Source organism: Falco cherrug, chromosome 7, assembly GCF_023634085.1.
Source record: "Falco cherrug isolate bFalChe1 chromosome 7, bFalChe1.pri, whole genome shotgun sequence".
Classification (NCBI taxonomy): Eukaryota; Metazoa; Chordata; class Aves; order Falconiformes; family Falconidae; genus Falco; species Falco cherrug.
This window is the reverse complement of record NC_073703.1, coordinates 43,151,297-43,178,123: the sequence shown is the minus strand read 5'-3', so window position 1 is coordinate 43,178,123 and position 26,827 is coordinate 43,151,297. Positions and strand designations below refer to the sequence as shown.

The following is a 26,827-nucleotide window of genomic DNA, read 5'->3' as shown; positions in this document are numbered from 1 at the left end:
GTACCTGCCTGCTTCACTGACGACCTGCTAAGCCCAGTAAGCTAGCAGCTGTAAATGTACAATTAGATACAGAGCTATACAGATGTGGAAAATGATGATTTAAAACTTACAATAAAAGGCCTAAAGAACGCACTACATCCAACTCTCCAGTAATTTTCCCAGTTCACTGTTTTATTTCTTTTAACAGGTCCCGGTCTGCCTAAGAGAGATTCAACTTTCAATTGTGGTATGCAGAAACACATGATAGAAACATCCCATCTTATCTAAAAAACTTGAAAATTGAGGATTATGACCATAAACAGTTACAAAATTTAATATGCCACGTATGCATTGCAAATTCATATGCACTGTAATTTTAGCATCACAAAACTGCCCCTTGTTACATGCTGCTTTTTCAGCCTATTTTGCATGTGTTAAGGTGGCTGCTATTTTCAAACAAATCTATCAAACTTGAAGGTTTACCAGAGACTTGACAGTGTTATGCTATAATAATGAATCAGAAGAAGTGTTAGTGAGGCAAAATGAGAAGAATTTGTCATGATATATGGAAAAATAAGTAAAATGCTGCAGCTGATATTTCCCATCCGCTGTGATAAAAATACACATTTTAATGTATTCTATAATCAATATTTTACACTTATGTAGAGTGAAATAGCACATTATTTATATACTGTGCTCTCCTATTTTCCCCTTAGCTGATGAATTTGTGCTGAAACATGCCCATCTAATGGAAGTATGACTTTGCACAAGAAATCATTTATTAACTCCTTCTTTTGAAGGTGTATACCAAGAACAGTTGCATATTTAGTCATTGTAAGTAACTATTTTCTGCAAGTGCGAAAAAATTGTGACATGGTGCATCAGTTTGAAATAAGCCATTCCATCAGAAAAATGATGAGTAAACATAGTTCTGTCTGCAATGACAGACACAGATGCATTTTAATGCAGGGATTATGAAGGTTGCCCATCTTACAAGGTTTAAAAACAACTGGATTGACCACCAACGATTACAAGATTATTTTCCATAAAATAATTGAATGTATTTTTTTTTTAATTGGAAAGTAAAATGCGACATATATATAATTTGTTTCCAAAACTCCTTAGCTTTTTTCCTCTAAAAATGCAATTCTTTTGAATAACAAAAAGCGTTTCTTCAAATATGCTCAAAATAAACCTTCCTAGCAGCTCAGTATGGTTGTTTTTTTTTTTTAAATGACAACCAGCTAGTAACACTGCAGCTCATCACTCACTAAACCAAAGCAAAGCAACTGAAGAACAAGTATGAACCTGTGCCTGCAGCCAACAGTTTTGTTCCTTGCCTGTCCCAAAACATGGCCTGTACTACGTGTCCCCTCCTGCCCTGTCCCCCTCACTTGCCCTCCTGGACCCCAGCACCCAGAACGCTGTGCCACCGCTGCAGCAACTTTGCTATTTCTTTACCCTTCCCCCAGTGCCAACACACCCCCTAAGGTATCCGATTGCTTCCCCTTCTGCAAAACACTTGTTGCTAGGAGAAAACCTACTGCTTGGCAACAGATTTTTAAAACAACTTTGGCTTTGTTACTCACTGAACTTTAGATTGCCAGCATGAAATAACGAACGTGCATGGTTGTTAGTGCATCTGTGTATTTATAACCCCCTTGAAAACATCTGACCCCTTCCAACGGGGATGTGCTTGCCTTTTAGTTCCTTACTGTTCACAGCCCATAATGCAGAAAATTTCAAAACTGAAGTTTGTTTTTTAAAATTCCTCATCATAGCCTTCCACCAAAATGGAAGCTCTTGGGGGACTTCATTGCCTGTTGAGACAACGTGATCTTGCGATAGCCTCCTGGAATTTTGATTTACACTTTATGGGAACATCCTATCAGCTTATAAAAACACAGCATGACTGCCACAATATATTGCGAGAAATCGACTATAGCAAACATATTGGAAACAAATAAAACGCCTTACTGATAGAGTGAAACCATTAGTGACTCCAGAGATTATCTAACTTTTTATCACCATCTGAAAATTATACTGAGGGTCTTATTTCATATGCTTTATCTACATGCACGGTAAAACCACAACAGTTCTCCCTTCAGAAGTCGGATGGCTACAGCTCTGGCAAGTACTGCATCACTACTGGCACCAGGGAATAGTTACGTACAATCCCAGTCCTCAGATTATGGCCTGTCCTGAATTTGCAGTTCTTGTCACCTGGTGCAGATGTTTTACACCTCCTCCCAGCTGTGACACCATGACGTGACACTGAAGTGTAAGTGATTCATCTCTCAACCACCTCCCTCCATCCCGAAACTCAGCAGCCATGTATCTTTCCCTCCCCTCCCTCCCAGCACTGAAACCACATCAGTGTCTTCTCTCCTGTCCCACAAACAAGAAAAGATAATTTCCGAGATGTACAGCATCCTTCAAGTACATATACACGTGCGCTGAAAACCAGTGCTGGAGATCACGGCTACAGACAGCGCTGCTTATGAAATGGGCCCACAGTAATTTCCTTAATTGAGTATATTGTCATTCATACACTCACCCCTTTTCCCCTATGCAGACATTTTACAGATGCAAGCGCATGACCTAACTACAGTATGTTCACTACTGAAATCCTACCATTTTACCAGTCTAATCTGTGGCTGTATTTCAATATTGCCTGGTTTCAAAAGCAACGCCAGGTTTACTACTGCATCATTATGCTACCTACGGAGACTCCTAGGTACTGCTTGTTACTGATGCCATTATTTCCCAGGTTTGAGTCAAAGGGTCAGAAATAGAGAAAATTGTATTTTTGTTATTTGAGACTTAGGACCAATATAAAAGTGTTTTCAATACCCCAAAGAGGAAAAAAAAAACCAAATCCTCCAAAATGCAGAATACACTAGAGAAACAGAAAACCTCTGACCAAAATTCTTGAAAGAAGAAGCCTCCAAGTCAGCCCACTGAGTCAATATTCAAGCATTTGAGTAAAAGCTGGGTTTTTCACAAGAACTGTGGATACTGGGAATTCAGTGTCCTTAATCCACTGCCTAAAGACTAGATTTCAATTTAGAACATCTCAAGGTTCCTGGTTTTGAAAGCTTGTACTCAATGCAAAGTTATCATAATGTCAAGAAATTCATGTTCTTTTGTCCATCACTCAACTGCTGACAGGATCAAAGAATAAACAATAAGAAACAGCAAGCAACAACTTTTTAAGAAGCTGTTTTTCGTTAATGACTTCTTTTCTATAAAATCACAATGAACATACTGGTAGTGTGTGGATCCTGGAAATAGTAATTAGGAAAATTTATCAAATGTTGTAATGAAGAAATCAATCTGAGTCAGGGGAATAGCTTGTGTATCAAAAAGAAAAATCAGAGTTGCAGATCCAGCACTAGGTTCTGTGGTTAAAATTTGAAATTACTAGAACCGTCAGAGGTCAAATCACTTACTTCGGAGATCTTTAGCTAGATTGTCACTGTACTGAAAGTTAGCACTTGTAGTCTAGACTCATACACACTCAAGGCTACAGAAACTAGCCCTTCCTTGTCTGAACTTCTGAGACTATGGAAAAGGAATCAGAAGTGAATGATGCTGTTCTGAAGTATCTTTTCTGCATTTATCACGTGCGTTACTCTCATATATTCTGACAAATGCTGCATTAAACATTCAGAGTCAGAACTGCAGTATAATATAAAAGATGACCAGTCCTATCATTATTAAAATAAAACAGAAACTCAAAGATTAAAGCACATTATTCACATTTTTATTCCTTTTGCCCTTAGCCAAAGAGACTTTTGCATGTAGAAGTACATACATACATACGTTCTAACTATGGCTAATGTCACTGTTTCAAAAGTGCTATGACACAGCAGCACATACTACACTGGCATTGCAGTAGCCTCTAAGAAAAAGAGGTTATTTTTAATATAACATTAATAAATATGGTTTTAGAGCATCCTCAGGAAATGGCCCATTTCCTCCCCGCCAAAGCTGACATAAACTGCCATCTGCTCCTCAGGCTCCATGCACTACAATGGGAAGAGCCGTCTTCATGGCAGTCTGCAAAAACCTCGCGGCATGAAAGGGAACGCATCTCCTTTCTCCCCCCCACCAGATTCTTAAATGAAAGGCAGAAGCTGTATGTAGACTGCTAACCTGTCAGTCTGACAGGACAACTGCCAGCAGATCCCTCTTTAAGGGAAGGCTATTTTCAGTGTGAAGGGAAGGCACACACCCTCCCATCTGCGCACCATCAGGCAGAGCAGCAGAGCCAAGCCTCAACCATTGGCTAAGAACGGGCTTTTAGCACTTGCAGAAAAATAAAACAAAACATTTATATACTGACTTACCTCTCACAAAACCTGAAAAAGTCGAATATACTGAAAACTAAGGAAAAAAAGCTTTGTACATTTAAAGAGAGAAATCCAAGCAGTGGTATTTTGGAAAAAAAAAAATTAAACGCACTAAAAATAACATTAATGTACCTTAACACATCAGCTTTTGGTAATACTAATCTGGAAGCAAACAGATAAATATCATTATCACCTACCTTTTATAATCCAACTCCACAGAAGCCCATCAGGTTGACTCACAGCTATCTTTTTGTGGATCATTGTAATTTTTTTACTTAAAACTTGCCAAAAAATAAGGTTATTTTCCTTTTAATTAACACCAGCTCAGAAGAGCCCTCTTAAGTCATTCATTTTGCTCCTCTGTTGTTACAGACAACCTTAGCACAGTATTTCTTGTTCCACAGTGTTTAGACTGTAAGTTTTATGAATCCACTCCAAATCGTCTTCCCAAACTACTCCCTAGCCAGTTTGCTTTCATTTGTTCCAGTGCCAATGTCACCTAGCCTTATTTTGATTATGCATGTTCCTCTCATGTTTACAAGGAGCATAAATTATTACTGAAGTCCCCTACTCCTCCCAGGGAGTGCTCCAGAGACTTTCCAGTGCAGTCACCTCGGTGCTCACCGTGTATAAGGACAACACTGATGTGAAGTTACAGGCCAGTTTTGTCACCCAGCCACTTGAGATTTACAAGAGAGTCACTAGCCAGCCTAGGAGGAAACCCCACATGAAACCAATGCTTTAGTTCACACGGAGGGAACGCTTGCCCTGTTGGCCAGTCTCAACTGGTTTTACTGGGTATGGCAGTCTCTGTATTTTGGGGACATGAAGCAGCCAGTGGAGCATGAAAAACACCACCTTCCATAAGGAAGGAGAAATCTGTAGACTTACGAAATTAACGGTGAGACTACACTCTTGAAAAGATGGTGACATTGATAACTGGGACAACATGAAGCCTTGTGTTGGGCTTGACTAACTCATGAACAATGAAGATGTAGCTCTTGCAGAACAACAGAGATGCAGCTTAGATCAACTAGTACCTCAGCTCTTTGTTCTCCCCAGTCATTTCCATACTCAGTGTTGCTCTTGCGTATTATATTTGTGAGTCATCGTATTTCTTTTTCTGAAGGGTCTCCAACTCTCACTTTTAATCAAACTGATGCCTTTTTCCTGCAACTGCTCTTCCCAAGCAGAGGTAGTATACTAACTATGCTACAATCTCTGTTAACTTAGGTTTCACTAAATATTACTGGACTAACGACTTGTTATTTCATCTGCTAGGTCTTCCAGAATTCTGGCCAACTCCTCTATACTCTTCCACCAGCAAGTACTTGCCACCATTTCTGTACTTTCATTTCCACTACTAATTTTACTTTTGCCATCCATGATAAATATCACAGTCCTGTGAAAGATTGAGGCAAAAGACGAGTTTAATGCAGTTATGGACTGTTTATAAATGGTTACCCATCACTGCACTGATTGACACAGCATGTTAAATCATATGCTGTGGTTGGTTTATGGCTTTTGAAATCCATTTTCCAAACTGTATAATAAATTAGGGCACAAGGTTAGAATCTGCAGAGAAAATGTAATTCCAAATGCTGTTTCGCCCCCAGTCCTTTCCTTCGGTTAACTATTGTCAGCTGACAGGCAGCTGCTTCCCAGAGTGTCAGAATCTTTCCATTTGAGCCACTTTTCTAGTTCACTGGAGCACAGTTGGCAGGAAGAACAGAAGAATGGCAGAAGAGGCACTCCCACACAAAGCTAGGTTTTGATCAGAATAAGCAAACTGGGAAGTTAATGCTCACCGAGTGAAGCACTGAAATGCAGAGTGGCAGCTTCCACTTTCAAGGATAGGGACTACAGCAACAGTGTGGTTAGGTGGGGAAGGTGGGAATTCTGGAACTCAAGGCAGTCGCTGAGTCTGAGGTGAGATACAAACATTTCCTACCGGCTATTGTGTTAAACATCTGAGGATTTTATCTTCAGCAAAAATATGCAGAAATAAATGTTACATTAAATCGAATGTAATGCACATAGCAGAAAGACTACACCTACTAATAAAACCTCCTCCAATTTTAGGAAGCTTAGGGCTTGATTCTGCAGCAAATGAGATGAGTTTGGATGCCCAGCCTAAAGCTACATGGTTTATTTTCTATAGAGATCACCAGCTGCTCACGCTATCATATCACATTTTTAAAGGAAATTAAATTCAATGTGTCAATTACTTTAATAGATCTGACAGCATTTCATATTGTTTCAGACTTTATATCAAGAACAGTTATTTCTGGCAACTGTAACCTACCAACTTCTGGCTAGGCGTTCCATTAACATGACAAAGCATAATCGCAGACTGTATTTTTGTCATAGGGTTTCGTAGCCCTCTGGTAAGTCTTTGGGTCCTTGACCCTCATAATACCATCTGTTCCGATGCCATTGTGGCTACCACTTTTTCAAATGGTCATAAATTAAAACCCAGACAGAATCCCAAAGAAGCTACAGTCAGCTGTCAGGACAAACTAACAAGGACCATGACAAAATTGGGAACTTAAATGGCTGTGCAGCTGATATAGGTTCACTTGCTTGTTTTCTGAACATTTGTAACCCACTTGACAATGTCTGCCTTAATTTATTACTTGCCCCCATTTAGAAAATAAAGGGTTTTTCTTGAAAATAAGAGGATATACTTTTAAAACTATTTCTTTATTTTAAATTACTTCAAGTTAGCAAAAACCACTTACCAGCAGAGAAAATTTAATTCAGAAACCAAGGCAAAAGCAGTCCTCTCTTTGAATAAGTCAGACCACCTCTGATAGAAGGCAAGAATTTTTCCGAATTTCTACCTAACACAACCGTTGACCATGTAGATTTAGAGCTCTGAAACCATTGTCACACTGTACTGTACAGAAAAAATTTTGAACTGCATGATTTGTAAAAATTTTTTCATTTCCATAGCCCTTCACTGATAAGGTCTTTATAACACTCACAACTCACTATTTTGTCTGAATATGTTACGCTATCGAGTCGTATAGCTAACTAACCTAATGTAGCAGAATGCATTATGTTATGTTCTGGAATAATTTTAAGAAGTTTACTTTTAATAACTATCTCCATGAGCACTGACCATTATGAAGCCTGGTTTGGTGTTCTAATCTCTGTGGTTTATATCCCTGCAGCAGAGAATTTACACACACTCACTCTTATGTGCACTTGCTGATATCTAATAAAAATTAGAAATTATGAAACAGCCTTGGTAGCCTTTACTCCAGCCTCTATTTTTGTAATACTTGCGTGTTTTTTATTTTTATTTTTTTTACATCATTCCCTCTTCCGTCCAGATGAAACTGGCTAAAGAATTTAGCCATTTAGCCATGAAGGCAAAGCTGACACACAAACAAACAGTAATGATTTAGTAAGCCTGATTTCCTAAGGATATCAGTCTTAAATAGCAAGTTCAATGTGTGCGATATAAATAGTGTATCAGTAGTGGCTGAGGGAGATTGAGCACACTGAGCTGCAATGAATTACTTCACCAGCATCACTGATTAAAAAGACTAATCAATGAATTAAAACCTAGAAAAAATGTGGGCTCAAATGTTAATTTCAGCTATGTTCATAGAAGAAACAACCATAACTTCACTTATGAAGTTTCCTGGAATAAGAGGGAAGCATTTAAAAACATCTTAGTATTTAGAAAAAAACTGAAGAATCAAATGTCTGCATCCTAATGGGCCTACTAAGCCATGCTGTATTGCTCAAGTGTTGTAGGTAGTGTCACTCCTCACAGTGCTTAGCTTTTAACGGTTCTGCCAAGTGTTTTGCTAATGAACTGCTTTGCTTGGTTCATCTGAGCAGTACTAAAGACTGAAGATTTCTTCCAGGTCAAATGCTTTATGTGAAGATATGGGGCTCTTGAGTAGGAGCACTCCATTTTAACATCTCAATGTTTTGATAATACTTCTTTTCTCTTCAGTTCTCCGCCAGCTCTTAAGGAAGAAAAGCTGTTTCTAAAAGCAACTTTAAACTCAATGTAAAGGCTGTTTCTTGAAAGCCGGCTTCCTTGAAGCATCACAACAGCATCTATTAAAATGCAGGATTTCTCAGATTTGTGTGAAAAAGCCACCACACAAGTATAAACTACACAAATCTTTCTGCAAATCTCTGACCTGAAACAAGCTGCAATGCATTGTTATGCAAAGGGGTTTTTTAGTTTCCCAGACTCTGAAGTGCATCTTAGTACAAAACTACATTCAACTTCAACATCTGGACAATAATAACTATTTACAACCGTTCTGACAAACTTCAAGGTAATAAACTGCCCTCTCTTGTTTACCACCCACTAATTACAGAGTGGGAGCAGAGTTATGTTTTGCCACACCTTACCAAACTGATCCCCTTTCCCAGAGGATATGATCCCTCTTCAAGAAAAAGCTAGCCTAAGAAATCTTACTCAAAACTGTATTTATTGCATATAATGGTTATTACATGAGCACACAAACAACAACAGCAAAGGAAATTTGTGACATTAGTTCTCCAATCTGACGTGAGTATATATGTGCTCACCTGTTCGTGTTAGGGTCTACAACACCCTCCAATTTCCCCCAAGGATGTAAAACAAGACTTAGCTCTTTATTGTTCAAACCCAAGTAGGAGTCTGATTTGTAGGACAGGAAGATGCATCAAAGCATAGATCTGAACAGAACATCTGACAAAAACTAACAAGCCATTATAACAAAAGTGGCAATCTGTTTTCCTTCAGATCTCTATATCCACAGACTTCATACTTAGTGCTGGTTTGAAGTTAGCTTTTCTTGAGTTTTGAACTTTTTACCAAGTAATAACTTAAGATAAGAAACAAAGATCTATCGAAGCCATTTACCCTCATTACCTATGAAAGTACATTATTATGAAACAGTGCTAAGGTTTAACTGAGCTCTCAAAACCAATCAAAAAGGAATCATAAAGTACTGTTGCCACAGATACTTCTGAAACAGTCTGCCATGCAAACAGCCATCTCCTTCAATCATCTCAACTGTAATGACTTGGGAAATATTATATTCATTGAGCAAATCCAAGACAACATTGACAAAATCTTCCAGAAAGAAAGATAGTTGCAGGAAAGAGAGATGTAGGTAAACAAACTGATTTATTATTTAAAAGTATTTAAAGTTCTGGAGTGGATTTGAGACAAGGGCCTCATTTTATTTGGCTGAGCTGAAATGGCTATCAAGGAACTGCCCCATATCCCTTTACCTAAACTGCATGCAAAGGCACTATCAAAAACATAAACTTTCACTGATAAATGACAGAACTGTTTTAATCATCTACATTTTAATAGGAGGTCTATCAGCGACACTACTAAATTTAAGTATCGTAAGGGAAAACCCTCCTAAAGCCTGCCAATCATTTGCAAGTCAAAACCCACGTAAGACACCCTGCAGGCTCCCTTCAACAGGCAGCAGGAATATTGATGCAGCTGCCTTAACCAGATTGGCTGATATACTGGAGATCCCTGTAGGGAAAACGATGTTTTTGAGACTGCACAGGCACTGTAAATAATAAGCACAGGCATTAAATGTGAGTCCCATGAATCTGATGCTCAAAACGAGAAATCAGGAAGCTTGTGTTGTATTTAAAACTAGGTAAATTGCAGCATCTATGCCTCAGATTCCTCGTTTCTTGACTGGGAGTAAATAATACATACTTCAGGGCAAATGTATTTGCAACACGCTGTCCACTCAAAGTTGTTATGAAAACAAATACTATAACCCTTTTAAAATATCTAGACTTTAAGTTTAGAAAAAGGGTAAAAGAGATTTCTATCATTGTCTTACTATCTGCCACACCAACTGTCTTAGTTGCCACATCTGCATCCACTCAGCTTAGCCAGTTACTTCGTATTCCTCTAAACGTGCTCAGATGCTTAAATATTCATGCTTAAAAATATAAAGATCTGAAACTAAAAATGCAGCTATACAACCAAATGTCAAATATTGAATTCAAGACTTAAATCAGGTCTTGGTTCAACAATGGAAAAATTTATAGTGTGAAGGTAAAAAAAAAAAAAAAGACTATAACTAATGGTACTTTTTTCAAATGCCAAGAGTTGATTGCAAAGTCTGTGTTTTAAAAAAACATACATACTGGATTCATACATACATGATTAACCGTTGAAATTAAAAAGCTCTTACCTTTTTGCTCTCTATAAAATCCATGCACATTAGTATCAGAATTAAGAAGATGCAGATCAACACTGCACTGCTGACTGAAAACGCGATGAAAGCCTAAAATAGCGTTCTGTTTTCAAGTTTAGCATTACTAAGTCTCACTCATGATGTATTTTCCCACTCATATCAGTTTAGCCAAGTAGCGTATCACAACAGAAGTGGCATTAAAAGCATTAACACTAAATCTGCGTTCACTATGTTTCATGTAAAATGAACTTGGATTAAAGACATGGTGGATATATTTACTTGTAGACAGCAGAGTACTGGAAAGAGTCTAGTTTTAGAAAACATTGATCCTTGTGCTTTTACACATTAGATAACTGGCTCAAGCAAATAAAGTGTACCACATAGCCTCTGATTTAGATATAGACTGTACCCCGGTTAAACATGATCAGCTTACTATGGCTTCAGTGAGCTGGCAGGGTGGACCAGACTTTTCAATCGTTACCCAATTAAGTCAACAGCAATTGAAATTCAGACCATTCTTTCACAATGCCAGAAGTACAGCATCAACACCAGTTTACCAAGACACTGGCTTGTAACTTTAGTGTTGATGTTAATTTTACATCACGTCATAGCAACAGCATGAAAAGATCCTTTTGGCTCAACAGAGAATCAGATTAAAAAGGCATCCAGACTTTCAAAGTAAAAGTAAAGGAATTTTCTTTTTCAAGCCAATGTAAAAACAAAAACAGAGAGATCCAGATAATTAAGCTATGAGAAATGGATTATCTCCATCCTAGAAAAGGAGAGAAAAGAAAAATAAAAGAAATCAAAGACTAACTAGCAAGTTAATAGTGGAAGCATTTTTACTACCAAAAAGTAGTATACTGTTTGTATTTCAAAAAGAAAAGTATTATTTTCTGTCTAAGTTGTTCCTTAGAGCAAATGTTGAAGAAAGGAATGGTTAGCAGTATGGTATAGGGAAAAGTGGAATAAAATAGTTATGTGTTTATCACTGGTGAGACACTAAGCTAGCCTGTACAGTAGTTGATTAGATAGATTAATTCCAGGGGGAAAAAAACCCAAAACAACACCACCAACACCCCCCACAAAAAAAAAACAAACACAAAACACCAAACAAACAAACAAACAAAACCAAAGAAAAAAGCCTTACAAAACTAACTTTTCTGGATTTCAGTGAAGTTTCAATATAGGTCAATACAGGAAAGCTAATCAAACTAGAGATGGCATACAGCAGCGTAAGCATATAAAAACGAGTTAAGAACTAGTTTCCACTAGTCCATCCATCCATAAGGGATGGATGATGGTGAGTAGACTTCCAGGTTTGGCCTCAGGCCATACCTTAGTTTAAAACACTGTCTTAGCACATAAGTATCAAGAGTGACAATGAAATTTGATTGCAATGAAGTTACAGTAGAGAAGAAAGTAATCCAAAGGCTTTTAGTAAAGAGCTGCTGCAGTCCACTTTGGTTTTGTGGCACGTGCAGCTTTGGCCACAATGGTTTTACATAAAAGACCATTCTCATCTCTTATTCTCTAACTCTTGTTACAGAAGAGAGCAGTCAGTTTTATTTAGAGAAAATACTGGCCTTCTGTAGTGAGATGCAGTATGCAAGGTGGCCAAACAGCTCATCTCCTCTCCCCTACTGAGAAACCAAGAGATGGCGGCTTTCTGAAGAACAGTAGCTGCACATAACTTTCTTTATACCATTTACTGTTACTTGTTGAAAAAATATACTCTAATATGAAGAATAATGGGAAAATAACCATTAAACCTTAGAAAGGAACAGTTTCCAGTTGGACAAAACACAGTTCAGATTTTCCCATGAGTTAAAGCTCACTGAAATAATTGCCTCCTCTGTTAGTTTGATCATCTAGATTAAAAAAATATCCTGACATAAAAAATAGCCTGGCACTAACCTTAAAGGTCAATACTTTAACTCCATCTAAAACAGTTAGCTACCAGAAAACACAGTCTGTGTTTAAAGAAAACTAATCTTGGAGAAATTACATTATGCTCTCCATATACAGTAAGTTGGCTGAATCCTTCCAAAGTGCAAGGCTCAAACCATCTTTCAGCTGTAGACTCATGAGCAAGGGAAGGACTGCTAAGTACAACACTGACTAGCAGGGAAGTAAAGCTTCAGGAAATGGAAAAAAGGTCTTCAAATAAAATTTAAAATGAGATGAGTTGGAGAGATAAAGAGACATAAGAAGACTGTACCAGGCTGGGGATTTGCAGAAAAAACTCTGTACCAGAGTAGACAACTTATCTGGGGAATGCAGCTGTTTGACATAACCGTGGCAAAAGCAAGCACTAAAATAATTTCTTGAGGGACAGTGGCTTCCAGATCTCTAGTTTTGCATTACGGTAGGCCACCTTCTGCTTTATGAGGGTACAATAAAGCACCGTTCTTAAGAACAAGAGGATTTTAGTTCCTAGTCAGAAAAAAGGAATCATCATTGATTAGGTAACTTCTGGTCCTCTCAAAAGCAGCCCATTGTCTCAGGAAACAGCTTGTGCTAAAGAAAGCCAAGCCCTGCTATGATAGATGTAAAGCAAAAAGCAAAAGCTAATTCCATCAGTGCACCAGAAATGCACCTGAGAACTGCAAGAGATTTATAGCAAAATACATGCACTGATAACTCATAAGCAATTTTGTAATAACATTTTATTATAACAGGGGCTGCTAAAGAGCTCAGCCTGACACTTTGGCTACAGCGCTGCAAGTCTCTCCCACACATTTACTAACAACCACAACTAAACCACATAAAATGGTTTATCTCATTCAGGTTGCTGTTGATAGTAGCATTTAGTTCTATTTCACCAGTACGCAAAGTTACCCAGCACAAGAAATGAAGAAAAAAAAAAAAAGACGTGTGTAGACAATGACTTCATGCCTTAAATGTTTTCCTGTAGTTAATGAGTTCTCACCTACTGAATTCTGCAACAGAACCTCTCTCAGGAAAAAGAAAATAAAATCCCTTTCATTCATTTAAAGTTGAGGATGGCTGGTTTCTCCAGCCTTTGTCATATTCTTTATATTTACCCCAAAATAAATCCTTAAAAGTTTGTCATTATTAATTATATGAAATTAAATTATAAGTGATTAGATGCCAGATGTTGCCTGCAAGCAAAAGCCCTTACAGACTACAGTAAAGACAGCCATGCATACCAGGTACCACATAGCCTTGACTGCTGTATAAGTTCTCCACTCCAGCCATAAAGTAATACTTTAATAAATTCAATGAGCACAAAAATGCCCAGAGAAGCAAAATAATCATAATTAGCACAGTGCATACTTCAGCAGAATGACCTAATTTAAAAAGTGTTTTGCAAAGCAATTCTCATATTGAAAGGCAATTACACAGAGTGAAATAAAAATTGTATTTTTGAGATCCATGCAAAAAAACACCAGCAAGTATCCACAAAAAGGGATGTAGGAGACTACAAAGGATAGTAGGGGACAGCACACATTTTCAATTTCTTCCAGGCCTTCTCTTGTTTTGATTTTATTCTTTTTTTAAACAAGGAGAACTTAAATATCAAGAGCAACTATTAGCACTTTACTGACACAAGGCCTCCTGGCCATATCCTGAATTACTGGGACCAAGACTACTGACATTCTCATTCTGTTACATTAGTCTTGCTTGTCAGTATTTTTCCGCTATTAAAAATCTTTATTTTTTTCCCTCCATCCTCTTTTAGGTGGCCAGTTACACAGCAAAAGACATGGAGGAAAAGGCAAAGATTACTCTGGATATCAACAAAACCCAAGTGACAATGACTTACGTGTAGTCAGCCCTTTAGATGGTAAAATGTGCAAGGAGATGGAAGGACTCTGGAAAGACTCTGGATAGAATTACCCTAACACCTACAATAAAGGCCGAAAAAGTAAATTTTTCATTATGCTGAGATCAGATGCTTTTACTAGCTTGCTGGTCTTTCATCATCTCTGTTTGGTACTAGGAAGCAAGGAGATACTTTCCATATAAACAACTGTAAAGAGTCATAAATATTTCATGCTCTTTAAATAATGCTAGACATCTTTGCCTATAGAAGCCTCAATGCAGATCATGAAGGCATCCTTGAATGTCCCATGAGAAAACCATCAAGAAAGAGACAGAAGCAAAAAAACTTTATTTGTGAAGATCCCATCTGAGGCTTTTCAGTTGCATCGTTTTGCTGCTGACATTTTGGTATGGACATTTCCCAACCATATTGCATAAGCAGGTTGCATGAGGAGCATGACTAGAAATATTTTGGAATAAACTGCCCATTCTTGCAGTTGCATTGTATCTGCATGCTTAAAAAAAACCCTAAAAAATCATTAAATAGCCCAAGTATTAAAAAACTAGCCAAATCGAGCATATAAAAATATCAGACTGACAACAATCAGAAATGCATCATTATTAACTAGCTATCACAGAACAGGCCATTTTATGGAACTGAGGGGTACTGCAATGCCTGCAAGACAATGACCAGTGGACAACAACTAGGTTGCATGGCACATGATTTGGCAGCACTTCACTTTTATAGTGCAAAGACACTAAGATGTGTCCAAAATACTAAGGCAGGCTTGTACAACAGAATATGTGTATATATTATCCATGCATTTATGTAAGATGAGTGAATAGAGTTGAGAAAGATCTTAATCTTTTGCATCTTCCTTCCCCGTGATTGCTATGGCAATGCACCATGGAAATGAGGAAAGAAAAAACAAAATCTGTGCTTTGTGGATTTTTACTACTGGTAAAAATAAGGAGAGTCTTGCATAATAGGAAGACTGCAACTATTTTGTCTGCAAACAAGTGTTCCCATCATGTTGTCTAACAGAAATCATTACCTCTATCTACAAAGGTTGTCTTGCTGGCACTCCTAGAATCACAAGATGACTGAGGTAGGAAGGGACCTACATCCAAATTCAAAGTGGAATCACCTCAAGTGGATTGTCGAGGGTTGTGTGCTGTCAGATTTTAAATATGTCCACATATGTGAGACTCCCCAGACTATCTGGGCAAGTGGATCTATCTTACACACCTATCTGAAATACTGTTACCTTTATGCAAAAGGTATGTGATTGCACTCTTGTTCTCCAGCCCTTTGCCTGCCAATTACTTGAAACGGACAGTGTAGGGCAGGGAATCCCTCCTCAGATGATCTGTTAAGATGTCTAGCAAAAGCAAACCTCTGATCCAGGCTAGGCCGTTGTGATCTATGGATTTTATTCCCTGAACTTGAAGTGACACTTGGTTGCTACCTACCCAATTATGATAATTAACCCATACTTGCTCTATGTGAAATGAATTGGTAATAGCTCAGTTTTGGTAACAGGACCCAGTTCAAAGACTTAATGCTATAAAACATGAACAAAAGCTTGAAATGAATGCTACTTGTATTTTGAATATTGAAAACAAAGATTCTTAAAATCTTCTAAGCAAAGAAAAGTAACTTTGGAGTAATACTGCACACTATAGACTGATCTGCTGCAACAGCAAATTGTGATGAATTATCTGATGGGTGGAATTTTATCAGTTCCACACAATACAATAAAAACACTGGAATGACTCGTGACCTGCCAAATAAAGAGGAGTAACCGTAGCCAAAGCATCCTTTCCTTCTGCCAGCATCTACCACTAATTCATTTTCCATTTTTAAAAATGGGAACAAATAGAAGTGATAAAATGGTTTTTGGCAAGCTGAGCCTGAATTGATAAACTGTGGAAAAATCTATTACACAGATAACACAAAAACAGACGAAACCAGAAAGTTAAAGCTGAGCATACCAGGCAAAAAAATCCCTCTGTGAAAAAAAAAAAAAAGAAAGAAAAGAAAGAAAGAAAACCCCCACTTTTCAATTCAGAGAGAAACTCTCTTTCAAATAGAAATTTCAGGGAAGTTAATTTAAAAAAATCTATGTAAAAAACACTTAAGAAAAGTTGCAGAAAGCTGCCTTAACCATTGCTACTACACTCCCAATAAATACTACACCCCAATAGCTTAGATTCTCCATCATTACTCCAGTTCTGTCCAGTGCAAGAACAGTGTATGCTACACACAGACTACCTTATCATCTTCAAATATTCACAGATTGTCTAAACCAAACAACTAATTTAAGCCCAGCTGCAGTATCCCTTTCATAATGGCTGTCGGCTGAGGACAGCCCAGACAAGCTGAAACCTGTTGAAGAGTCCTTGTAGAGCTCACTCTCAGGTGGTGAAAAGTATCCAAGAGTGGAGGTATTTCTTGTTGAGAGATCTGCTCCTGCTACAGCTGCTTTAAGCCATTTGGAGTAAATACAGGGTATGTGAAGAGAAAGTCTTTTATGAAGTAGGCCCTATGTTTCATCAGCCCCAAGATACCACTTTCAGAGCATCAGCATAGACAGTCCTGCCTGGGTAAATGGGAGCTCACCGTTTCACGTTATAAACAAAATCAGTGCAGTAAATTCCCATAGTCACTTTCTGTTTCCAAAAGAGCAATTAAATTCTAGTTAAAACTCAAATTTGTAGCAATTTTTGTTGTCAAATACTAAACAAAACCAGGTCTGCTTTAAAAGAGCACGGTAAAACTCAGCTAAAGCATCCAGGAATTAAGAAATTTTACTGATCTTCCTCCAATGGTAATCTTTAAGATGTGAATCCGTATGAAATGCTTAACAGCTGTTCTTGAGCTCAAAAACAGTCGGCGGTAACTTTGAAACAAGCGGGGAAAAAACAAACTTTCTTGATTATTCACCTTGATTCACATTCTATTGTATTTCAAAAGCTAATGACTATGCAAGTTGGTGTTATGTACTTTTTATTGCACTAAGCACCGATGGTTTTCTCTTGTAAGGCTAAAATGGGAAATAATATTTTCAAGGCCACATGGCATGTGAAGAATTTAAATTGTATTGAAATGGTCCTTGAGACGCTTGAACTGAATGCTCCAGTTTAACATGCAAGTAGAACTGGCATTGTTTTCTAAGAGTAGAGAACACAACCACTTGAAAAATATGTGACAGCAGTCAAATCACAGTAAAGTGCTTTCTCTAAAAAGTGGTGAGATTTTGGCTGGACATATGTTTTGCTTTCTCTAGTTTCTATGAAATAGCCTTGAAGTTTCTGAAGGGCAAATATTTTACAAACAAATCTAACAAAACCAATTTCCGTTATTTCTCCGTTCTTCTTCAACCACTGTGTACGTAGGGGTGGACTCAGAGAGTGAGTCAAATGAGCACTGAGATTTGGCATTTAGCTCTACAGTAGACAGTTACATACAAACCACCCACAAGAACCAGTATACTATGCTTAGGATGAGCCTGGAGTTAGTGAATGTTCCCCAGATGAGGTCTTTGTTATGAAAGGAAGAATAAATACTAGAGAATACCGCCTCACTGCAGGAAAAAAGTTAGTTTGGGTGACTGTCTTTGGTCTTTCTCTTCTTTAAATCCCCTGACCCCTTCACACAGGGCCTGAACTGACATTCCTAAAGTCTTCTCTGCTTTTCCTTTCTTTCGGTCAGCTCATCCTTGACAGGCTCTTAAGCACACGCTACCAATACTACTGCCAGGCTTCTTTCTGGCAAAGTGTCCTTGGGCTGAAATAAAATGTGAGAAGTCAATATAGTTGGAAATAAATAACAATATATTTGTAACTGAGAAGTAAAGCGCATATAGTTAATCTAAGCCTTAAAAAATCTGACTTAGTTCTGCATAACAATAGGAAACTAACAGATATCTAACAGTGTGGTGTGTGGAATGTAATTCTTTAAGATAATGCTTTTTGAAAACTAACTTCTACATGAGTAATTTTGGATAAGTAATTTCTCCCCTTCTGTTTGAGTTTTCTACTCTTAGAAGCTAAACTACTAATAGGATTAACTGGCAAGTACTATGATAAATTACTTAATACTAGTCTTCTAGGATTATAATGATATACAGATGCTGGAAAAACTACTTCATGTCAAAGCTACATTCAGATCAGAAATTTTCAGCCTGAGAGAGAATACACAGATTTGTTTCCTGGACAATAGGTTGAAATACTCCTTGCCATTTCAGGCGTTACTGAATGATGGCCTGTTTCAGGACTTTCCAGACATCAGCAGTAAGGGCTACTTTCCACAACAGCACTCTGACTGCAGGAGATAAAGGACTGTTTATTCTTTTTTCACAGGGGAGGAAAACAATGACAAAAGCAGGAAGGCAGCAGTAATGCAGAAATCTGGAGGTGATGATAAAGGGTAGGGAGAATGGAGAAAGTTGTTCAAATAAATCTGTTCTGGCCAAAATCAGGCAGGTGACAATCCAGTATATATGACATTCATTTGAAGTGCAAATCATTTTTCAGTTCAGTAACTGAAGAAAATTTTAGATTTCATTGGGTGTTATAAAAAGCGATTTGAAACACAGAACACAAACTGAAGTATTTCAAACCTTTAGAACACAACTTTGTGTTGTTTTCCCTGAGTGCACTGTACAACCGTTAAAAACCAGAAAGGACCCTGCATTTGTTCAAAAGCATTGCTGCTGCACCCTGTGAAGTACACTTCATTGATGCTGACAGGCTACTGCTTTGCTCTTGACAAGTTGTGAGCAGTCAGAGCCAGCCAAATAGCAAGCCAGTATAACCCCGGGCTTGGAGAAAATTTCTTTTAGTGACAAACGGTACCAAATAGCACCTGGGAACAAGGCAGATCTTAAAATGAGAATTGCTTAACTGAATACAGTGAATGAATGTATGGATTTAAGCATTAACTGTATGAGGAATAGTTTAGTTGCACAAGGAACTAAAGAGAATTTTAACAGCATTTCTCTTTGAAAGAACTAGTTTAGTTGTTCAGCTGATTTAATTAATAAAAACCCCAGCGTTTCAGCAGGGACTGGTAGCCGGGAGCATGAACACCAACACACTGCCCCCTGCAGCCAAGTCTCCGGTTAGAATATCTCGTATCTTAGGTAATGTAACAGTATAACCCGATCAGTTCCATTTCCCAAGAAGTTTAATTAAAAAGAATACAGCTAAGCCAACTATCATTTATTTGTGAATCAAGCCACCACCATTTGATGTCATGCTGTCTTAGGCATTTCATTACTAAGGCAAATACAGCAAGAGTTAACCTCTTCCCCCAAACGCTCCCATTTATCATTATCATTTTGTTGATAAACACATCTCTTCCACCCCTCTGAACTGCTCCCATTTTCACACCATTTCCTCCTGTTTTTCATTTTAGTACATCTTTAAAACAGGAATAAATCAGTGAAGACCTTACAGACAGCAGCATTATTAATAATAACTTGTTCCTTTAGAAAATTGCAATTTTCGACAAATACAGTCTTTTAACAGATCATACTAGCCAATAAAAGGTAACTACACCCAGACAATACATTAGACTACTGCAAAGACCATGTCTTCATGGTCACATTAACAGGATATGGAGTCTGCACTTGAGACAAATGCAAGAGTCCGCCCAGAAACTCCAAAGCACAGGACACGCTGCAACTCACAGGAGAAAGCACATCAGTTCTCAAGCCACAAGACTACACTTCCTAGTTTTTCTTCACACATTTCTTCAGTAATTTAGATTAATAAGTTTTTTTCTGTGTAGAAACAGTAGATTCAGGAATAAGTACTTAAAGAGAGGTATGGCCAAAAAGTCATATTGAAAGATATTAAAGCTTCAGAGTTTAATTTTTTTTTTCCTTCTTACCAGAGTGATGTATCATGGATGGATTATAAAAGAATAATAATAATTACTGCCAATAAGCAATTCTTGTTCATACAAATCTGAACATTTTATTTAGTTTTTGTTCTTCTCTGGACAACTGCAAATAATATCTCAAATCAAAGATCCAGATTTCTAAGCCACTAGCATCAGGAATTTTTTTGAGTGTCAGATGTCACTCATTCTAAAATTTTAATTAAAAGAAAAACAATCCTAGAAAATGATTTCAGCTTCAACCATTTCAAGTACTTTTACTCTGACAGGCAGGGCTGTTTATGCTACATGCTAGAACCTGTGCCATCCTCAAATCTTATTTCCTTTTTGTTGCATTTTATACATAAACTTACTATGAGCTATACTTTGTATTTGCCCATAAAAGAAACTCATCAAGGCTTATGAAATAAATCTAAGCTCTAAGGTAACTGTTATGTTGAAAGAGTACCATTTTATACTGCTTTCTAAGCATTGCTAAAAAAAATATCAAATAATTTTAAAATAACAAATTAATCACAGAAAAGAAGGTATTTTTTTCACATAACTGTGGTTCATAAACTGATCGTGAACTTAGAATTGTGACTGCAAATACTACAAGTTAATGTTTCAGCTGTTGTTATAGAGGCTGGTACCTCCACAGTGCTGTTGCTATAATTCCGCTGCCACTGAGATCGTATCTCTTTATAATAAATTGTTAAATATACGTAAACAAAGTGTTGAGATATACAGATACTCATCTATACACACAGGCAAGAGTAAACTTCCTCCTCAAGATACTTTTTGCAACAGTCAAAAGACAAGAAGGACACAGAATCTTGTGCTTTTTTCTCACATGGAATTACATAGGCAAGTATTTTTATGGCATACATCCTTAATATCTGTATTTAAGCAGCATAAATGTCTCAGCATCTATTCAACACATCTTAGTACAAAAAAAGGTAGGCTTTTAAAAACAAAATTTTAAATTATAAGAATCCTTATAAAGGACTGGCCAATCTGATTAAATGAATAGTTACCCTCCAGCTTGCACTCATGCTGAAAAGCTCATAAAAAGGGAACCCAGATCGGAAGCACAATAATTCTCATGTCACATGCCTCTTAAGGCAGCTAATTTCTCAGTCATTCTAAAAAGCATTGCGTGTTTACAAACTATTTATTCAAAGGTTGATTCAGAGGGGCGAAAAGATACCCAGAAAGACATAAACTTTCAATTTCACTGAGCTGCACTGCTTTAGGTTGACTGTCTGCTTCCTCAGAAAAAGGAAGCTTTTGGCATTTGTCAGCAGGCTCAAATATCTTGAAATGCTGAAAAGGTGGAACAAAAAACTTTCCCTGTGCTGCCTTCCTATCTGATCCTTTGTCTCATATGTTCCCCTCAGGGATGCACAAGAAATTTCTCTGAATAATTCATAAGCACCTAGGCAGAAAACAGCTTCTACTTCTGGGAAAAAAAAAAAAAAAGATTGGGTAAGAAGCTGATTACAGCTGTTCTGCTCTCCTCTATCTGGAGGAAAACTAGATTAAAAAAAGAAAGTAGGTTTCCAAACATAGTAAGCACGGAATACATGTATGTATGTATATATGAAGTATATAAGCAAACTTAGGTATTTATGCTGGGGACGGCATCTTTGTACTTGAAGTTACACATTCCTTTGAGGTCAAGACTGATTCCCTACTTTTCAAAAATCCAAGAAATCACATAGCATGAAGGTAATCAACCAACATGTAGAATTAAACTTTTAATTTGGCATTAGGTAGCAGTAGACTACAGTATCCAACTCTTCTCTTACCATAAGCCACCTTTATTTCCCAACAGCACTGAGCATTAGGCAGATGAGAATGACTTGCTTTTCTGTAGTCTCTGTTAACAGGACCAAAATAGTCTTGTTGCCTGCAGATCTTTTTTATGTCCCAATACACACAGAAGAGAGAATAAAAACCCAGAAAAGACGGTTTCCAAAGCTATTTTGCTAATAAGAATATAGATCCAAAACTGTGGGTTACCCATACCAAGTTAAGATTCCATAACATAATATTATCAGTTGAGACAACAGCTCTTACGAGTGTGGACTCAAGACTTACCAGCCTCTGCATGCTTTTCACATGGGTAGGACTAATAGATAAGGCCTCTTCATACCAGCGTTTGGCTTCATCGATATTTCCACGAAGTTCAGCCACCTGACCTCTCATGTAGAGAACATAGTGCGACATCGGAAAGAGGTTAGCTGCCTCCTGGGTGCACGCCGTGGCCTCAGCAGGCTTCCCAATTCCTATGTAGACTTCAGCTGTGGAAGAAATGTGAGGACCAATAAATGACTGTTACTTCATTGTACCATGACTAGATGTTGTTACATGTGCTGTATTTGTAAATAGCTTAATTCTAAACAAAGACTATTTTCCTCAAAAAGTTTTGCATCTCAAGAGAAATTATTACATAAATTATTTTAAGCTAATTATTCTTTTAGGAAAGTTGCTTTTCTAAATGTAACAGGACTTTGAACCTCTAAATAGCTGTTTTAAACACCAGATAACTCTTTACAGTTTGTTACTTTTAATTGAAGTCTGGGTTTCTTTCATCTTTGTTTTATTTTTAAGATACGAGCATGCCAGTATTCCAGTACTATTTCAGAAAAGAAGACCCAACACAAACCAGCACACAGAGAACCTTACAGTAGGTAAGTGAACACAACTAATTACAGGGTTTTCTGAATTTTACATTTCACCCATTAAGGAAGCAGTAGTAATTGTTCCAGCTACTGATCACTAAATGGCAAGTCTGGTATGAAAGCGGTAACTTTCATACTTCAGAGCACTTTAAAAGAAATATGTTATTTGGTGTAAAGTTTCCTGGTTAAATTAGAAGAATATGTGAAATCCTTAATCAGCATTCTGATTTAACAAAATCTGTTCATATTTCCAAGTATTTTATCCAAGATATCCTCTAGAAGCTAAGAACATGTAACTCTGTAGCTTTAAAAAAAATAATAAAGAAGCTATATTTAATTTAACATAAATCACTTCTGATGAAAGCACTTGAGTAGCCTGACACACACTTGTCTAAATCACATTGACTATACAGGAAAAAAAGGGTTCATTCAGTAAGTGATTAACAATTAACAACAGAAGAAATATTTGCCTTCAATAGCTCTTAGAACACTCTTCAAGACTGCTATTTCAGTACCCTGCTGGATTATCTTAATCTCTTGCTGAATGAGTGGGAGAAGGGGGAAATAAAGAGATACTAAATGCAAGAAAAAAATATTAAAGATTCTGGGTTGAGTTATCCATTTTTTTTAATGTTGGTATAGACGCCAGAAAAACTGAGCCTCAAAATAATCATATAAATGCATTCTATTGTATCATTCTGTACAAAAGCCTTATAGATTAAGGTTTAAATCAAAATGCTCCATCAAAAGAGCAAAATGAACTAGTTCAAAACGTGCTTCTCACTGTACAGTACAGGCCACCCATCTTGGTTTACAGGCTGTCAGATCAGGATCTCACACTACAGTAGTGGATCTGGGATTATGCATAAAACTCTGAATGAGACTGATGCTTGAATGTCTTTAAAGCAGCTTTCTTCCGAGATAATTGCATCAGACAGACTTAACAGTATCCCTAACTAGTCAGCTTCGGTACAGCAGAGTGTATATTCCAGGTGACACCTGCTATGAACATCCATACTTATTTTCATCAACATCACTTCATAACAGTGACTAACAAAACCTGGACTTGCAGTAGCAGTTGGTGAGCAAACACAGTTTAAAGGTCCTACTCATTTTCTATGTTTTTAACTGTTTTTTGTAGGGTTGCTGGAATGAATTATTTTCTTCCTCTAAGACCTAATCCTATTGATGGGAGAACATATTTTTTTTACCAGAAGAGCATTATTTTGCTCCTCAGTTGACTAAAGTGTTTCACAGAACACATTCTACCTAACATAAATAGTCTGTCCATGTGGATGTATGGATTAATGCAGTATATTTTTAGAAACTAATGAAATGCATTTTTATGGAAACATGTCTCATCCACAAAAAGAACTAACACATGAAACTGTAGATCCAGCAACACTTCTTTTTTCCCTAAAACCATCTCATCTAGTCAGAGATGGTACTCTATAACTAAAGAATAGCAATCGTGCAAGATACTGAAGGCATACAATTTGGAAATAAAAATCTAAATCTGGGAGAAATTACATTTTTCTAGGATTTTACTTTTACTAACTGTTGGCAGAATCTGAAGAGCAAGTTGTAGCCATAATTTGAGAGCTGGACATACAGCAAAAAATATGAATTGTAATGGGAGTTGGGGTTTTTTTAAACCCTAAAATATTTTGGTATTGCTGTGGGTACTTCATTCTTGAGCGCTTTTCTAAAAGCTACATGGTCAATAGTACTACATGAGAAACAAGATTTTAGCAACTAGAAAATACACTACATTTTTAAAATGCAAACTATTTGAGCTCTCCTGGTTTTATTGTCTCTTCTCCAGCACCATCAGACTTGAAATATAGTTTCAAATAAACACTCCCAAGCTGCTTGTTGAAAAGACAGTTAGTAAAAATATAATTTACACAGACTGTAAAAGGTACTAAGTAAAAGCTGTAATTATTAGCAATCGATATGCAGAAACTAAAAATTATTATCTGCTACAACAATAATAGACTGAAAAATAAGCAGACTTTGCCTAATTTAACAGACTGCAGTTGAAATTCTGTATTCCTTGAGGGGAAACAAGTACGATAGCAATGGCTTTTAACACTAGCCAACAGAGGCTGCAAAACTGCTTATAAATTAGTCTTACATTACTGTAAGAGATACTAAATCTTGCTGTGCTGCTTACTAACTGCAGCACGGAAACTTGACAGCTAGTATCAGACCTTCCTAAAAGTATTAAACCTAAACAAAATAATTCCTTTATGTTTAAAGCTATTATATTTATTTTAAAAATAACCTCTCTTTTTCTCTACCAGAAGTTCCACCACCCCAACAGAACATACAATGCGCTTTTTGAAAAGCTATGAAAGAATAAATAGAAAGTTGGGCTTGTGGCTAGTTGTTAAGCATGAAAGCTCATTAAAGACATTTCTGAAACTGAAGAAGAGCTGTTTGTTCTGAGATAATGACTTCAAACTGAATGAAAATGTTAAAAACCTACACAGCAAATTCAAATACATCAGTTGCCGAAAACTGGCAAGTGCCAGCAGACTTTGTAGTAAAACCTCAGAGGGGAGCAGCAGTGTGAAGAGAAACCAGGTGACAAGTCTGCTGTGCTCTTCTCAGTGACTCCACCTAGAGAACACCAAGAATGCCTTCTGGCATTTTATTGAGAAACCAATATATTTTCCAATCAAACTGCATAGCAATACTGAGTTCAGCCTTGATGCATTTCTCAAAGGATGATCACAGCAATTGATCATTTAGGGACAGGTCTAGTTTTTAATAGTGAGGCACTGGAGAATGTACTAATTGCAAAAGTTACTTTATTTCAGGCCCTAGCCTGATACTCCATCTCTACACTGTATGCCCAGAAATGAAAGGCTGAAACAGTCCATTAATAAACCTAAGACGAAAAATTACAGGCCAGTTACTGTGTGCAACAACTTCTTTGAACCGAATGCCATGCTCATTTGCACTAATGACAGCTGGAATGACACTATATCCAGAAGAACAAGCATTTTCTCCTTTTCACATCATATGTATTAGTTTGGGTAAATACATTCCACTAAGTTTTGCATGTATTAGAACATATTTATGTAACTTTTCCATGTCTCTATAATCTTACAGGGAAGAGTAATTCTGAATTTTTGTATTTTAAGATTTAAAGTTTGTTAAAGATTCACACACACACACCGCCCACACTAAGTAGTAAAACACTGCACAACCATACAGGGAGTCAAACAGTTAAACATGGCATGAGTCTCAAAAAGGAAGTGATTTCCCAGTGGTAAATCTTCACTTTTATTTAAAGAACATGTGCTGTAAGGCAGGCGTTAAGTAATTTTATCGCTGTATTCTATGCAAGTAACCCATCTATACTGATGAAGACACCTTCCAGAGTATCTGTTTTGTATTGTACTTCTGGGAGAGAAAACTTTATTATGAATGTTCCTACAGGATGCTCCTTTCTCAAGGCTCAGGGCATTTACTGTAGCAGGACAAATAGTTGAATAGCAGGATACCTAAACACTCTGAAATGCAGCACAAATCACCAGCAGAAGTATCAGGAACAGGATCATTCCAAAGCGGAGAAGAAGTAGACTTCAGGTTGCAGGATCTTCTCTGAAGGCAGACAGCAGCTCTCTTTCATCTCTTGCCATTTTTTTTTTCATTGGTCCCCATGTGCAAAGAATCAGAGTACTCTTTGTACTTTGTTGTGTCCTTCCACTGGATCTTTAACACTTTAGTTTATTTTCTAACCCAACTCTCTCCTGCTTCCCACCCATGCTTCCTCCTGCTGGTAATCAAGAATATGGCCTAAAGACCATGCTTGCTGAGATAGGTATTTTTAGGGATGGAAAGTGGACTGTGCAGCAGATTGCAACAGCAGACCACCAACATGTATGCAAACCTATATTGTGAACTAAAAAGGAATCAGCAGAG

The 26,827-nt window shown here is 37.3% G+C and overlaps 1 protein-coding gene across 1 annotated transcript in view; it reads right to left on the bottom strand.

Moving 5' to 3' along the window:
* The window catches only part of TTC7B (tetratricopeptide repeat domain 7B), a 144,634-nt gene that overhangs the window by 7,942 nt on the left and 109,865 nt on the right, over positions 1 to 26,827 (bottom strand). The window contains exon 19 of the mRNA XM_055716416.1: positions 22,308 to 22,510. Coding sequence (XP_055572391.1) covers positions 22,308 to 22,510 — 203 coding nt within the window. The remainder of the gene's footprint in view (positions 1 to 22,307; positions 22,511 to 26,827) is intronic.